The following is a 15,426-nucleotide window of genomic DNA, read 5'->3' as shown; positions in this document are numbered from 1 at the left end:
CGGCTCCACTAGCTGGGAATTGCTTCAAGAGCAACAGGGAGCTTCCACCTGAGTCAAGTGGACGAGTAAGTCAGTGCCGTGGGGCAGATGTGCAGGATTTGACTCATCTCGGCTAAGAACCTCCCCCAAGGCCGAGGTGGGAAAGAGTCTGATTGGTTTAGTGAAATAAGGTAAAGGATTGGCACCCTCTGACGGGGAAGCTAGGGGCACTATCTAATTCTGCTTACCATTTTTAGGCGTGTATATCCGAAAATCTCGGGTTGTGGGGGTTCACTGAACTGATGAAAAGAGCTATTCTCTACACAAGTTGAATCTGAAAATGAATTGTTTTCTTATTCACAGACATATTCGGACTCAAATGCCGTGTCAAACGTTTTTGAGTTCATCACTGCAACGCAGCATTGAAACCCAAAGCTTGGGTATCATATCCACCCAATCTCGCTCTGTGGATCGAAAACAGTGGAACCGTCAAATGCTGAAAAAGGGCAACGGTTAAATCTCGTGCAACTCGCCCGGCGTGGTCCCTTAAGTCCGAGAATACAGGTTCTGACTGGCTGCTTTGATTCAGCACTTTACGATCATTTCGACTCATGTCCAAAGATGGAATAGTCACAGATGTCGGCAAGTCAAGAGGATATAAGACATGCATCGGCGTGACGCATTGATTCTTTGTTAATATTGCGCTGCAATGCGATCAGAACAAGCAGAAGTGAGTTATCGGATGAATCTCCCCGCGATGAGATCATCTTACCAAGATCGTTTGGAGATTTACGTTCACGATCACTCTTTTCATGATATGACATCTCAGCTTCACATGGCAGCGGATCCTTGCCATTCCTCTAATCAATCTGAACAGGGATCAACCGGAGAGACCCATCAGTAAGTGGCGTTTCAGGGGACAGTCTCCGAAAGGTCTTGTCCGGTTTACTGCGATTATCGACGATCTCCGCCTCCGTCCGGTTTCTAGTCCGTTCTTCGTCCGCCGCCATCGGCCGAGTGAAACTCCGCCTCCCTTGTCAAAAGAGATTCTGCCGAATAATTTAGAAGATTCCTGGAGTTTTGTGGAATAGTTAGTTGCTGTACAGAGTACATATGTAATTTTGACTCTGACCTAAGCCTTTTCACATAATGTCAGGATCTTGATGATGAAATGCCTTTTAAGGTTAGTGTTAGTGCGCCTTCTGATAAGATCTTTAATTCTGGTGATATACGAGATTTCCATCATCGTACTCGGTTTCAGCCTTCAGCCAAGTGACTGTTGTTGCCCTCTCCGCTTCAACTTCTCTTTTCACCTGTGATTTTCCAACAAATCTCTGGACACGCTCTGAGTTACTAATATCCACGATCCTAATTGACTGTGATGATCTCGAAGACAGGCGCGGCAAGAGTCTGTTTTATGGGAATGGCTCATGATGAGAATGAAGCCTGCATCTGATCCCAGTTCCCAGAACTGGAGGACAATCTCTTCTAGACCGGGTCATTCTTATGATGATTACTGAAGAGATTCAATGCATATTTTTCTTGTCTTGGTATAGAATTATTCGGTGTTGGGAGGTTCTTGCTTGATCTCAGGTCAAGAGGCATCTTACTTGGTGTGAAGCTATGCTCTTTCCTAATACGGCAGGAGCTTGATCGCTGTCGTCATTCCACTCCATGGAACCTACCTGTCTACCTTACCTTGCGAATACTTCAACTTCAACATCACATCAGCCTCAACAATTTGGAGTCCACGCGTTACCTACGTACAAAATCTCGTCAATGCGATGATGCAAGCTGTGGTGCCTTTGTCCGCGTGTGCAACGCGTAATTTTGGCTGTTCATGATGTTGGCTATCACTCTCAATCGGCCAATCTTTTGCCGTCTGACAGGCCCAACAGGAACTTTTGACATGAGCGACATGCACTAAAAGGCAACGACTTCGCTTCCTATCTCACCCCTCAAGGTCACGCAAAATGACTTCAACTTGTCTGAATGATGGCTCCTTGGGACCTGGCGTTCGGGGATGTCGAGGCGATTTCGACTTCACCCAGAAATTCGAGCGCATCTTTCTCTCCATTATACCAACTGCCGTGTTCGTTGCGGCAGCAGTCGCCCGCATAGCCATCTTATTGCAGCGCGAAAGGATAGTTGGTGGTATTATTCTTCAGTCGATCAAGATTGTGAGTCTTGACACGCAAATGCCGATTTAATACTGACTTAAAAGGCATTTCTGGCTGTTTATGCCATTATTCAATTCGCGGTCCTCATCCTCATCGCCACTGGAGCCCCAGGCGTTGTCCACGGCCTCTCTCTTGCTGCGTCATCCCTTGTAGTCACCGCCGCCTTCTTAGCGGTCTTTTTATCTTCGTTCGAGCACTCTTGTGCCCGTAGACCGTCGACTTTGCTCAATGTCTACATATTGTTCACGCTTCTGTTTGACATTGTGCAAACAAGAACGGCATGGCTTGCATTTCAACATGACATCCAACCCCGCCTGTTCACTGCATCTGTCGTCGTCAAAGCCGTTGTTCTCTGTCTCGAGACGATTCCCAAAACAAAATGGATCCACTGGAATGCTGATGAGCATAGTCCAGAGGAGTCGAGCGGCATATTCAGCATTGGTGCTTTCGCCTGGCTGAACCAGCTTTTCATGAGAGGATATCGAGGGGTTTTGGCCATAGATGACCTTTACCCGCTCGATGAGAATATGGCTTCAAGCAAATTGTACAGTCACTTTGCCAAGAGGCTCCGGGTGCATAGATACAACCGAGAGCTCAAGTCTGGACTTCTGAAGGACCTGACCAGAACACTCATCAGCCCGTTCCTCCTACCAATTGCGCCTCGCGTTGCCCTCATTGCCTTCAAATTCTGCCAGCCCGTCTTCATAGATGCTACTCTAGAATATCTGCAGATGCCCGAGACTCCGACGACGAAAAATATGGGCTACGGCCTTATCGGCGCAGCATTTCTCATTTACGCAGGCATTGGACTTTCTTCGGCCTTCTACGGTTACTATCAGCAAAAGGCCGTCTATATGATTCGAGGCTGCCTAGTCGCTGCGATTTACCAAAAGACAACACAAATGAAGATCACGGCCGCTGATGATTCTGCTGCTTTAACGCTTATGAGCGCTGATGTTGAACGCATTATCAGGGGTGCTGGGACAGCTCACGATATTTGGGCAAACACCATAGAAGTAGCCATCGGCTGCTGGCTTCTGCATGGGAAGATCGGTATAGCGTTCCTGTCTCCGCTTGTCGTGATCGGTGCTTGCGCTCTTTTGCTATCCTGGTTGGTCACGTTCGTTGGCAAGAGGCAGAGCGAGTGGATGGCGAAGATTCAGAACAGAGTGGGATTAACTGCCAGCGCCATCTCCCAGATGAAGCTCTATAAGATCTCAGGAATCGCTGGACCTGTTGCGGATCTCATACAGACGCTCCGCGTTAGGGAGATGAAGGTTGGGAATAGCTTCCGCTGGCTTTTGATAACCGCTGCGGTGCTGGGCTTTTTCCCGATTTGCATTTCTCCAGTCGTCACCTTTGCGTTCGCGTCCACGGATTTGACTGTAAACACACTCTTCACCTCACTATCATACATACTCCTCTTCACTACTCCCGTCATTGGTCTCTTCCAGAGCCTTCCGGGTATTTTTGCTGCCCTGACATGCATGGCTCGAGTGCAAAAGTTTCTTGCCGCAGATCCGCGCCATGACTTTCGGATCCATGAAACTGCTTCAGTTTCCGAGAAAAGTTCATTGAATCCTTCAATCGAGGTGGCATTTTCTGTTGAGAACGGTTGCTTCGGATGGGGAGGAGAGAAACTGACACTCAGTCAAATACACGCTTCTATACCGGCTCACAAGCTCACAATCGTGGTGGGTGAGGTGGCATCTGGCAAGACTACCTTCTGTAAGGCTTTACTTGGGGAACTGCCTGTCGCTTCAGGGGCCATCAAAACGTACATACCATCGCATCGCATCGGCTACTGTGAACAAACCCCCTTTCTTTACAACGCGAGCTTCCGAGAAAACATTGTTGGCCATTGCGCTTTCGATCAGGCCAAGTATGACGAAATTGTGGAAGCTACTATGCTCGCACCAGATGTTACACTCCTACCGCAAGGTCACGATACGAAGATTGGCAGTAATGGGATCATGTTGAGTGGTGGTCAAAAGCAGCGTCTCTCTGTTGCCCGCGCGCTATACTCTGAAGCAGATCTGATGATTTTCGACGACATACTAAGCGGCTTAGACCTTGATACTGAATCGGAGCTCTTCAGACGCGTATTTGGACCAGGGGGTATCACTCGTCGACGCAATGTTACTGTGGTCATCTGCACACATTCAGTCAGGAACCTGCCTCTGGCAGACCATATCATTGCGCTTGGAAATGGTACAGTCATCGAAGAGGGAAATTTCTCCGACTTGGTAGAGAACAAAAAGTATGTTCACAGCCTCGGCGTCAAGCACAGAGATGCGGATTCTTCTTCAGAGGATGAAAAGCCCATGACAAGAGCCACCGCCTCTACTGTCCCTGTAATAATTCCTCAGGACGTATCAGCTGCCGGAGATAAAGCACGACAACAAGGCGACTTTTCCATCTACAAACACTACTTCAAGAGTGTTGGCTTCTGGCCAGTCATCATCGTGGCCGTGGCAGGCATGTTAACCGGTGTCTGCAACAGCCTTTCAAGCGTCTGGATCAAATTCTGGGCTGAAGACTCTTTTAACAGGTCTTTTGCCTTCTACGTAGGTATATATGGTATGCTACGAGCTGGCTATATGGTTTTCTTGTTCTGCAATGGAGTTACGACATTGATCAAGATGACTGCGTCGGCAGGTACTGAACTACACCAACGCGCTATTTCAACTGTCATATCTGCGCCGCTGAGGTTCTTCTCAAAGACTGACACCGGTATTGTGACGAACCTGTTCTCGCAAGATATGACTCTGCTGGATATGGAGCTCCCACTGGCCCTGACCAACTTTTCCCTGGACGTCTCCAACGCATTTGGCACTGCATTTGTTGTAGCTTCAGCATCACCATATCTCGCAGTTGGATATCCCTTTCTGATGGGTATTCTATACTTTATTCAAGGTTTTTATCTTCGAACTTCCAGGCAAATTCGACTCCTCGATCTTGAGGCTAAAAGCCCATTGTAGTAAGTGTTACTTTGCTTCCAAGGGAGATCGAGTTCTAAGTCTTCATTTTAGCACCCATTTCACGGACACAATCAAAGGCGTTGCAACTATTCGGGCCTTTGGGTGGCAGCAATTTGACATTGCCCACAGCAACAAACTTCTCGACACATCCCAGCGCCCAGCGTACCTCCTGGCAATGATTCAGCAATGGCTCGCCACGTTGCTTCACTTCATCGTCACAGGCACTGCTGTTCTTCTAATTTCTCTCTCAACTCAGCTTCGAACCAATGCAGGTTTGACTGGCGCCAGTCTAATCTCTCTCTTGACCTTCAGTGAAACCTTGTCAAACCTCATCACAAGTTACACTTCCCTTGAGACGTCCCTCGGTGCAGTGAGCAGGTTAAGATCTTTCAGCGAAACTGTGGAGACAGAGAATAAACCTGGTGAAGTTATTGAGCCTCCTGAGACCTGGCCTCATAGCGGCAGCATACAAGTCCACAAGGTCTCCGCCTCCTATGATTCCCCTAGCAACGAGCAAGATGAAGCTGCTTCTAGCTTGGCACTACGTGATCTCGAGCTCGACATCTTCCCGGGCCAGAAAGTAGCCATTTGTGGTCGTACCGGAAGTGGAAAGTCAACTCTGATCCTTCTCCTTCTACGTCTCATCGATCCTCTTCCGTCTTGTGATGCGAATATGAAGATCGACGACGTTTACCTTCACCAAATGGACCGCGCTACCTTGCGTAAGCGCGTAATTTGCATCCCCCAGGACGCAGTATTTCTTCCGGATGGCAGCTCTGTCAAAGATAACATCGACCCTTACAAGGCAGCCACTGACGCAGAATGCTTCAACGTTCTCAACACGGTGCGCGTATCTGGTTTTGTCCAAGACAAAGGCAGTCTCAACGCTGGTATGAGCGCCGATGACCTCAGTGCTGGACAAAAGCAGCTTTTCAGTCTTGGTCGCGCGATCCTTCGTCGTAGGGTGCGCGATCGCCTCGCCGGGGGTGAGAAGCGAGGTGGATTGCTGTTGCTTGACGAAGTGAGTAGCAGTGTGGACAAGGTCACTGACAGGGCTATGCAAGAGATTATTCGTGAAGAATTCGAGAATTACACAATTGTCATGGTATCTCATCGACTTGAGATGGTTATGGACTTCTTTGACAGAGTTATTGTTCTAGATAGGGGTACTGTTGTGGAATCAGGTGGACCAAGGGAGCTTGTCGAGACGCCGGGAAGTCGATTTGGTGATCTTTGGGCTGTTGAGCATGACGGGAGGTCAGAATAGTATCTGCTCTGGTGGCCATCTGAGAATAGCCTATGATTGATCATGTTACGACGAGTTTAGTGAAAAATATTCTAGTCAGCTCGACACATACTAGATTTCATTGCAAGCTGGATCAAGTCATGATCTAAGATTTGCGAGTTTAGAACTGTTGCAGGCCGTTGCGTATGACGAGCCTGGATGATGTTGCCTAAAATGAAGAGCTCATGATTTATGATGGTATTTCAACGGCTATGTATTGTGTCGACTAAGTTGCCATGTGCAGAAAAAAGAGAAATTGCCCAGCGACGCCTTGTAAGTGATGTTTCATCACGGGCTTTAATTAGCCTTGTTATGCAATCCGTCAAACGCCAGGCCATGCTCCCATGTGTGTTGATGCTTTCCTATGCTGATGAAGTGATATCTCGTCCAATCATTATGAAATATGCAATGTCGTGTATGTTTAGCGTCGTAGTGTCTCCAGGAACACCTGGCCCTCACGCGTCTTCCCTGATCGGCCTTTGCGAATTCAGGGGCTTCCGGGCGTGAATGTTGTAGTAAGGGAAATAAGTATGGAACTTGGGTAAGCCATTAACTTCCTGAGTCAATGACTTTCGAACTTCGATGAGGAACATCTCGATCTGGAGCAATGTCCACCCGAGACCATCACGAAGCGGTTTTCGAGACAGGCCATGGAGAGATAGCATAACGACGTCTCTCAAAACATGGCCACACTCTTGAAGACGTTTCTTCTTTGCCCATGGACCAAGTGGGCACTTGTAGGCTTTGGTTGTGATGCTTTCGAAGCCAGTTTGGTGTAGTTCATGTCCCACGTGAGTGATGCCATGTAAATCTGTCCCGAGCGCCAGCATGCCATCGTGGAGATATTTGCAATAGTCCCTCCAAGCGTAGGGGCCGTCACATGAGTCGTCGTCGCAGGCTGCGATATAGTTAAACTCTTGAACCTCTACGTAACCCCCTGGCTTTAGGTGTCTGGGCGAGAGTCAGCTTGCGATCAGCTAAAAACGAACGAATATCATACTTCCAGATTCTTTCCCAGAGCAATTCTCGATCTTTGATGGAATGAACTGTGTGGCGTATGTGTATGTAGTCAAACGACTCGTCTCCATAGGTCCAGCCAGCTTCGTGCTCTATGTCGTCGACAACAAAGATGGCATTCTCTGGGACCCAGTCCGGCTGTATAGGAGAAAGGTCCATGCCGTGGAATTGTGAGTTGGGGTACATATCGGCAACTATGAGTGTCAGCATTTAGACTCCAGCTTGGTATGGAGTTCTTGTTGAGTCTCACGGTCAATACACCATTTCCCAATTCCTGTGCCCAAGTCGAGCACTTCAGCGGGACCCTTTTCCAATAATTGCTCAATTGGCGCAAAGAAGAGTCTGTCATCACACAGGTACACAGTCAAATTATGCTTGAGCTCCTCTCGATCTTGCTCTGCTTCGTCGTTTGGGAAAAGGTATTTTCCTGCATGATAGCTATGATCTGCTGTCAGCCATTGAGCAAGGACGGTTCGTATTTATCCGTACCTATGATAACGCAAACCACCCTCTACAATGTGTTGTCGTATACTGTCGGTCAGGCTCCGTGTTTCGTCGTCGTCGGTCGCGTAATCGCCTCGCTCAATGCTTTGTATAAGAGCCGCTTCGTGAGCCGAGCCTACAGCCAATGGAGATGTCGTCGAAGACGCCGGAGATGGGGGCACCATATGGCGAGACCCAAGATGTTGATCTTTTCCGGCGCTGTTTCCGGGGTTGGAGGATGGAGAATCGTCGGATTGACGAGAGAATGAGTTTGGCGGCGAGTTCATTATCGTGAGCGCAGATACAGGGGTACGCGCATACCGCGGGTGATGATCGAGGGTCGACACAACAGAGATTTTATGGTGTTGAAGTCAAAAACAAGCATTCAACATGAGAGAGTTTGAGCCGTTGAAGTAGGACAGGAGATAGTCAGGGAGTAGAAGGCGCTAAGGTGAGATTGAGCGGGATGGCGCTCTCCTCCGTAGATCGACCTGACGTCAGTAACCTTATGGCGGACAAGGCGCTATAAGCTTAGGGCCGTGTAAGTCAACGGAAGACGAAGCTAAGCTACTGTAGTGCAAAGAGTGGTGATATCTCGGCTTTGGTGTTGATGAATGTCAATGAGGCTCGGTTGGCATCGAGACATTAAGAGCCAAAGATGAAGAGAAAGATTGATCAAGGGTTCAGGGCAAGTAAAGTAGAGCAAGGCCAGTTGAGTTGCTTTGAAGAAAAGAGACGGTAAACGGTAAGACCAGGCCAAGTTGGGTTAGAGAGAACCCATTCCGAAGAGACTAAAAAGTTACTCCATACTGAGAACGATAGCGGCGAAGGGGAAGCTATCAAGAAAAAAAGAGGAGAAATATGCACGTCTATTAATGATGTTGGGAAAGGATTGTCCCTTTTTACAGTTTGTTAGTGTGCTCATGACTAGCATATAAACCTCATCATATCATATCATCACTTCTTCTATCACATGGCAATGGCCAACTGGTCAATATATCACTGTGATTGTGACTGTGATGACAGACATCGCTACCGAGAATCTGGAAAAAGTACTCTCCAAAAATACATACATACATACATAGGTACAGAATGATACAGAATGTGGCTGTCCCCAGATGGCCTAAAGAGGGGACCAGCCAGTTCCAGTCTGTTGGTACCGCTCAGAAGCCTCCAGGCAAATCATAACGCCTCAATCCACTTCAAAGTCAATCAGGAGCAAGGGTTTTGATGCAGTCTCGTCTGGCGGTCACAGTCAGTCACACACAGAAACACACACACCTCCACCTTTTTTCCGTTTCCTTTTCGGCTCCGCGTCAAGGGCCACACTGACATGAGGGGTCGGGTCTTGGGCATGAATTATTGTTCAAGAGCTTGTATTCTATATTGTTTTATCGCCTCAATTGAACGATGAAATAACAAGATAATTAATCAGCAGGTGTTGTTAGGACCACCTGTCATCAACATCCATGCATCTACAAAAGCCAAGGCTCTGGGTATTCCAAGCTTGGGTACTGTAGCCAGGCCATGTCCATAGCCCATGTCAGGCATCTTGCACCATCCAACAACCAATCAAGGATCTCGAGCCCTGTCACTTTGCTCCGAAAAAGAATCTTGCTGTTTCTGGACACTAGACAAACAAAAATGTTCAGCGGCTCTTGCAGTCATTCGCCTCTTTCATGTACATAACCAACTCTGTAGCTTTCCATCGGCTCTAAATGAAAGGTGCAGTTGAAACTACATTATCAGCACGATAAAACACTATCAAGATGAGCAACTCGTAAACATCTTCAAGCTCAGACCGCAATTGCGTATCCATCCTTGTCGTACCGACACAAGGGACAAGGCCCGCTGTTGTACAGCATCATGTTCCATTTCTCTGCACCCAAGCATTTAGCATAATAAGGTCATCTTCACCACAAACAGGCTTTACTCCGCTCTTGCGACACTCTGTCCCCGATACTCCCCGTGGAACATCACGACATTCTTTGTTATTTGAGGCTCCCACTACATATATAGCATTCTATCAAGATATCAGTCACCGGACATTAGAAACTATAACATATTCCCTTGACAATAGGAGCTTACAGCTGCCATAAACGGTCTTGCATTAATGCTCGCTCACCGTGCACGATGCGGGACGGGTACCCTTGAACCCTGGATCAAAGGTGATGTGATGGATATTAACCGAGCGAGTTGCGAGATGCTATCACCCAGCAGGGGTACATGCCCATCGGTTCGCATCTTTTGCCTCATAGCCCTAAGCTTTATCGATTATCGTTATTTCACTACTGTCATTGGTTACTGCTAGAACTGTCATTCTTCCAGCAATCAAGATATACCATCGTGAAATGCGGCTGCCTAGAGACCAGGTATTTATCCTTACTAAACTTTCCAGACCGCAACAATAAAAGACTAGATATGCTTTGTAAGAAGGGACTTCAATCGACATGCTTGTAACATCAACTGTAAAAAAGCATTGCGGGCGCTGGTGAGCCTGTTGGTCACGTTGCTATCAGTATCACATCGCCAAGCCAACACTTCACGAAAGCAGAGTATAGGAACTTTTACTCAATGCAACCCAATGTTTGGCCTCTGGCCATTTAGAAGCTGTTTACGAGCACGAGGTATTGATGTTATAATGTCGCGGTTAATTACCAACAGTTGTATACTGTCATATTCTCTCATCAAGATCGAGATGCACTAAGTCTCCACTGCATATCGTTCCAGACACAAAAAGAAATTATAACTCCTACACGTGTGAGTCCACTTCATGGCCAATCAATTGTATTGCTCTGTAACAAGCTGTCAGAAGGCTTCTCCTGAGGCTGACTTATTCGACAGCCCCCTGCATATTGTTTCTGCAAGGAAACGGCTTCAAAGACAGTCTCCCTTGCATGCGTGATGACTTTCACAAAAGCCTAAAGTTTAGCGTATTAGCAGTCCTAATCAATCCTTTTCAGCCACAGTCAGAAAGTCACAATTGTCAGAGATGAGAAAGAGTAGAGAGAATCGCTGTCACATTAGAATTCTCTGAAGAATAAAGTCATAAAGCCATATTAAAGCCGAAATACTACTGATTTCTAATCGCCAAAAAGGTACCACCATCGAAATGGACAGCCGGGACCCTAATCTATCGTACAAGATATCCCAGAGCCAGATCTCCCCAAATTAAACCGAGTGGTGTAAGAATAAACCAAGAACGTTAAACGTTACACATATGCGTGTTTTGTTGCTATCAAGAGCAAAAGACGTGAATGCTGAGCTTGCCGGGCAGAGACTCCGGCATCTATGAGAAAAGCCCCAATCCGGGCAGAAGAAGAAGAAAGATTTGCCTATCAAATCCTTTACAGGACGAAAGCAAGACCGGCGATGGCAGCGGCCACACCGGCGAAGGTCTTCTGGGCAGCACCGGCGGTCACAACGGGGACCACAGGCTTGGTGCTAGTGGTCTCAGGAGTCTCGGGCTTAGCAGGAGTCCAGGAGTCTCGGGCTTAAGGAGTCTCGGGCTTAGCAGGAGTCTCGGGCTTAGCAGGAGTCTCGGGCTTAGCAGGAGTCTCGGGCTTGCCAGGAGTCTCGGGCTTAGCAGGAGTCTCAGGCTTGCCGGGGGTGACGGGCTTGGAGGGAGTAACGGGCTCGGGGACGACAATAACAGGGGGCTTGCCGGGAGTAACGGGCTTGGGAGGGCTGACAGGCTCAGTGGGCTTGACAGGAGGGTGGACAGGCTCGCACTTGCCCTTGGAGCACTTCTCATAGGTGTAGCAGTCGTCCTTGCACTCATCGAAGTACCATCGGTGCTCATCGACATCGCAGACGAACTTGCGAGCGTAGTCGATAGAGTAGTGCTGGTCACGCTGGCACTTGCTGCCGTAGCAGACGATGCGCTGGTTGCACTCCTTACCGGTGTAGTCGGCATAGTGGCACTTTCCGCTGTTGCAGATCTTGAGCTGGCTCCAGGTGTCGTCGTGGCATTCACGAGGAGCGCAGAGGCCATCCTCGCAGACGATCTGCCACTTGGTGCAGGTAGGGCAGTGGACCTGAGGAGCACAGTAGTTACCGTAGCAGATGATGATGACATCGGTGGGGATGGCGGGGAGAACAGTGGTGACGGTCCGGGTGACGGTGGTGCCATCCTCAGTGAAGGTGACGGTGGCAGTGGTGGTGACAGGAGGGAGGGTCTTGGTGACGAAGTCGGTGTTGATGACAGTGTCAGTCTTACCCGGGTTCACACCGATGGCGACGTAGACGGAGAGGAGAACGTTGACAGCGACCTGTCGGCGCATGAGGCGGTCGCCAGAAGAGAGACCACCACAGTTCTCAGCATCGTTGCCAGGGCAAGTGATGTCACACTGGTCAGTGCTGACAGCGGGAGAGGAGGAGAGATCAAGCTCGCTACCACAGTAGCAGCTGTTGTCGTAGAGGCCGAAGAAGTTGGAGCCCAAGCAGGCATCGGCACAACGCTCAGAGTCGTTCTCCTCAGAGGAGTAGGCCTGAGTGAAGCCAGGGAAGCCGTTCTCAGAAGAGAAGCATCCGAGGAAGTTGAAGCCGTCAGGGTTGCCGCTAGTAGAGGTGCTGGTAGCGGCACTGGAGGTCACAGTGCCGGTGACATCGGTGCCAGTTGTGGCAGTGCCAGTCTCAATGGCGCCGGTGGTGGTGTTGGAGAAGCGGCCAGTGGTGAACTGGGCAGCGGCCAAGTTGCCCATGGCCAGGGCGAGGAGCTCGGTGTAACGCATTTTTGTGATGGTGGTTCTTCAGAGCGAATGACTGGGGTGTGTAACGACTGGAAAACAGCTCTCGGAAGAGAAGCGAGGGGATCGAGGGTGTTTGAGTTGCTTGATGATGAGAGAAGGAAGAAGTTGAGCTTTGGACGGAATCAAGCCCTCTCTTTATACATGATCTGGGTCCCCTTGCCTTGGGGCTGAGATTGTATGGGATCCTCCTAGGACCACAGACTAAGCCTCGCGCCGATAGTCTGTCTGGTCCTCGACGAATGCATCGAGCCCCCCAACGCAAACAAGTCCAGAGTGCTCTGCTGTGACTGTTGAGACATGGCGTTCCCGTCCAACAAGCAAAGAATGTAGCGCCCCTGACTTGACATGTCTCACTCCCACTCCACACTCCGACGAGCTTGTTTTGGCCCCAAAATCCCCGCCGCTTGAGAATTTGGCTCTGCATCACCTCAGGTTGTAAGATTACTCTAAATTCCAGATGCTCATACTGATAGCCTCTATCTCACTTGTTGATACGTGAGGCTGCTGACACGGTATTCTGCTGAGACACTCATCCCAATGCCGTGGCCTACCCTCCCTCAAAGGAGTGATTTCACATGTACGTATCGAAGCACTCTGGACTCCTCCATAATCTACCGCATCTTGGTTACCGACGGTCCATCGGCATCAGATAGACAGCCAAGAAATAATTTCTCCGCATGCGCGAGACCCATTCCTGGATGCGTCAAAAAAAGAGCACTCGCTATCAGAACACACTTTCTCCAAGGTTCACCTCATGTGGGATTTGACAGATATGTGACGGGCGTCTAATCTCCATCACCCAAGAATATACGTCATTGGTCACCAGAAATAGGCAGAGCAATCTCTGGTGCGTTTTGTGGCTCCTCCAAAGGCGACTATACTCGCTTGAGTATCACTCACATAGCGTTTTCAGCGGTTGGAACTTGAGATCGGACAAGGTAAAAGATCAACCCTGGTTCGAAACCGTTTATCAGACCCCTCCCTCCCTTTGGCCGGATGCGAGCATTCTTTAGCACAATCCGGGGAAACAGGTTCTTCTATATCTCGAAAGCACTTAGCTATGAGTATTTTGTTTTGTTTTGGGTTTCTTGTTCATGTCCACAAGATCGAGACATTAGATTATCCATCCCGGAAGCTAATAGATGGTCCCCGAAGGGGAGATTGCGTTCGTGAGAAGTGGAAGAATGGTCGGTCTTACCAAGGGAGAGCTGAAAGCTGGTATGAGACATGAATCAAGTCTGACTTGTTGTGTTATGCGGGCCGATGGTTTTTGCGGAGGCCGCCGAGCCGGCAGTGCTCCGGAGGGGGGTCTAGGGTGATTTTCGACAGTCACTCCAACTCAATGTCCATAACACGTTAACAAAAAATGATCAGGAAATGCCTCAAAATAATAGGGTTTTTTTTTGTTTTTTTTTTGTCAAAGCTGATGTTTATTCGACGTTTTTGGTCTCGCCAAGCATAATCTAAGTTTTCTACTTCAACTATTGCGAGAAGAGCTATGGCCAAAGCTTAAAGTTCGCGTATAACCTTACAACAAAATCACTGGAATTCACGGCTCGTATCAGAGCTCAATCTCAAATATTGATTGGCTAGAGCTCATTACACTTTTTAGGAACTTTCGTCTAACTCACTTCTTGCTTGGTGATAACTGACTTACATCTACTAAGAATTGACAACTCCACAGTAGATCCCTTGGATGCAACTCATCCCAGCAAGCATGTTAAGCTTGAGTTGATATGGATCACTCTGATAGCCTGAACAAACCGGCATTCGGTAGTCTCGGAAGCTCGCCAGAGCCCTACGACGATAGTCTTGTCTGTTTCCGGAGCTTACAGACTGATACTAACCAGTTAAGTCATGCAATTACTTGATGGTTCTTGATTGATAACTTGGTGATGATGATATTTCTATGACGTGATGAGAAGATCTAGCTACCGCACTCGTTCAAAAGTCAATTGATGCTTGAGGTGATAACATCAGGGAACCCCATTTCCAGTATCATCGCTCTCCGGATCAGAAGATGCCGTGCCAAGTCGTTGATATTGCAATCATGTACTACCTACACGATTTCATGCAAGGTACAAAACACCCTTATTTGTGCCTCTGTTACACAACAGCACATCAGTACAGAAAAAGCACCTTCAGAGCTCCTTGTTCCTGACGATCGAAATAACGTGTGGCAACGTTGCGCCTCGCATGTTTGATCACCAACTGCAATGCTAAAATTGGAAAGCCAAGTAAAAAGTTGCGACAATAACATGTTCTGGTGAGGAATGTTGGCAGCGCGTGCCGTTGGAGCCATTCCCGCTTCTGATCGGAGCTTATAGCCTTATTATGCTAGGTTGCTATCGTGGGCCAAAGAGAGAAAAAAACGCCCACGATTTACTAATCTCCTCTGTCTTCGCTTCTGATGCCAGGGAGGGCTTTTATTTGTCGCCTTATGCAAGCCGCCTAATTTAATGGCTTGCAGAAAACTACCTACATACATTTTTTTTTTTTTTTTTTTTTTTTTGACGTGCAGATAAAATCCATCTCATTGTGCCAAGGGCCCAAGGCTCAGTAAGGGAGACAATGTTTTGTATTTTGGGTTGGTCAAATCTTGCTCCCTTGCTTGGATAGTCTCACTCTGAGTGCTACTAAGTTCTTTTCTTTTTCTTCAGTGCGATCTAGCACTTGTGAGGCCGATCTCGATGAGACCACTGAAATGTACAAGAAACACACGTGAAATGTTGCAGGCCTTGCCTCTGCGG

General features: G+C 48.3%; 3 protein-coding genes across 3 annotated transcripts; 1 reads left to right on the top strand and 2 right to left on the bottom strand.

The window, feature by feature from the left end:
* Positions 1-1,952: 1,952 nt before the first annotated feature.
* FSUBG_2445 (multidrug resistance) lies at positions 1,953-6,407 on the top strand (the record flags this gene model as incomplete). Its single annotated transcript, XM_036680218.1, has 3 exons — positions 1,953-2,159; positions 2,204-5,139; positions 5,192-6,407. The coding sequence occupies 3 exons, from the start codon at positions 1,953-1,955 to the stop codon at positions 6,405-6,407; spliced, it is 4,359 nt and encodes a 1,452-aa protein (XP_036541963.1).
* A 473-nt stretch (positions 6,408-6,880) lies between these two features.
* Positions 6,881-8,212, bottom strand: FSUBG_2444 (methyltransferase; the record flags this gene model as incomplete). Its single annotated transcript, XM_036680217.1, has 4 exons — positions 6,881-7,376; positions 7,426-7,636; positions 7,693-7,880; positions 7,932-8,212. 4 exons carry the CDS (start codon positions 8,210-8,212, stop codon positions 6,881-6,883), a joined length of 1,176 nt encoding a protein of 391 aa, XP_036541962.1.
* Positions 8,213-11,419: 3,207 nt separating this feature from the next.
* FSUBG_2443 (cornifin B) lies at positions 11,420-12,658 on the bottom strand (the record flags this gene model as incomplete). The annotated part of the gene is made up of 1 exon (XM_036680216.1): positions 11,420-12,658. One exon carries the CDS (start codon positions 12,656-12,658, stop codon positions 11,420-11,422), a length of 1,239 nt encoding a protein of 412 aa, XP_036541961.1.
* Between the last annotated feature and the right edge of the window lie 2,768 nt (positions 12,659-15,426).

The sequence above is a fragment of the Fusarium subglutinans genome (genome assembly GCF_013396075.1).
Source record: "Fusarium subglutinans strain NRRL 66333 chromosome Unknown NRRL66333_c0000021, whole genome shotgun sequence".
Lineage (NCBI taxonomy): Eukaryota > Fungi > Ascomycota > Sordariomycetes > Hypocreales > Nectriaceae > Fusarium > Fusarium subglutinans.
This window is presented reverse-complemented; position numbering and strand designations above follow the sequence as displayed.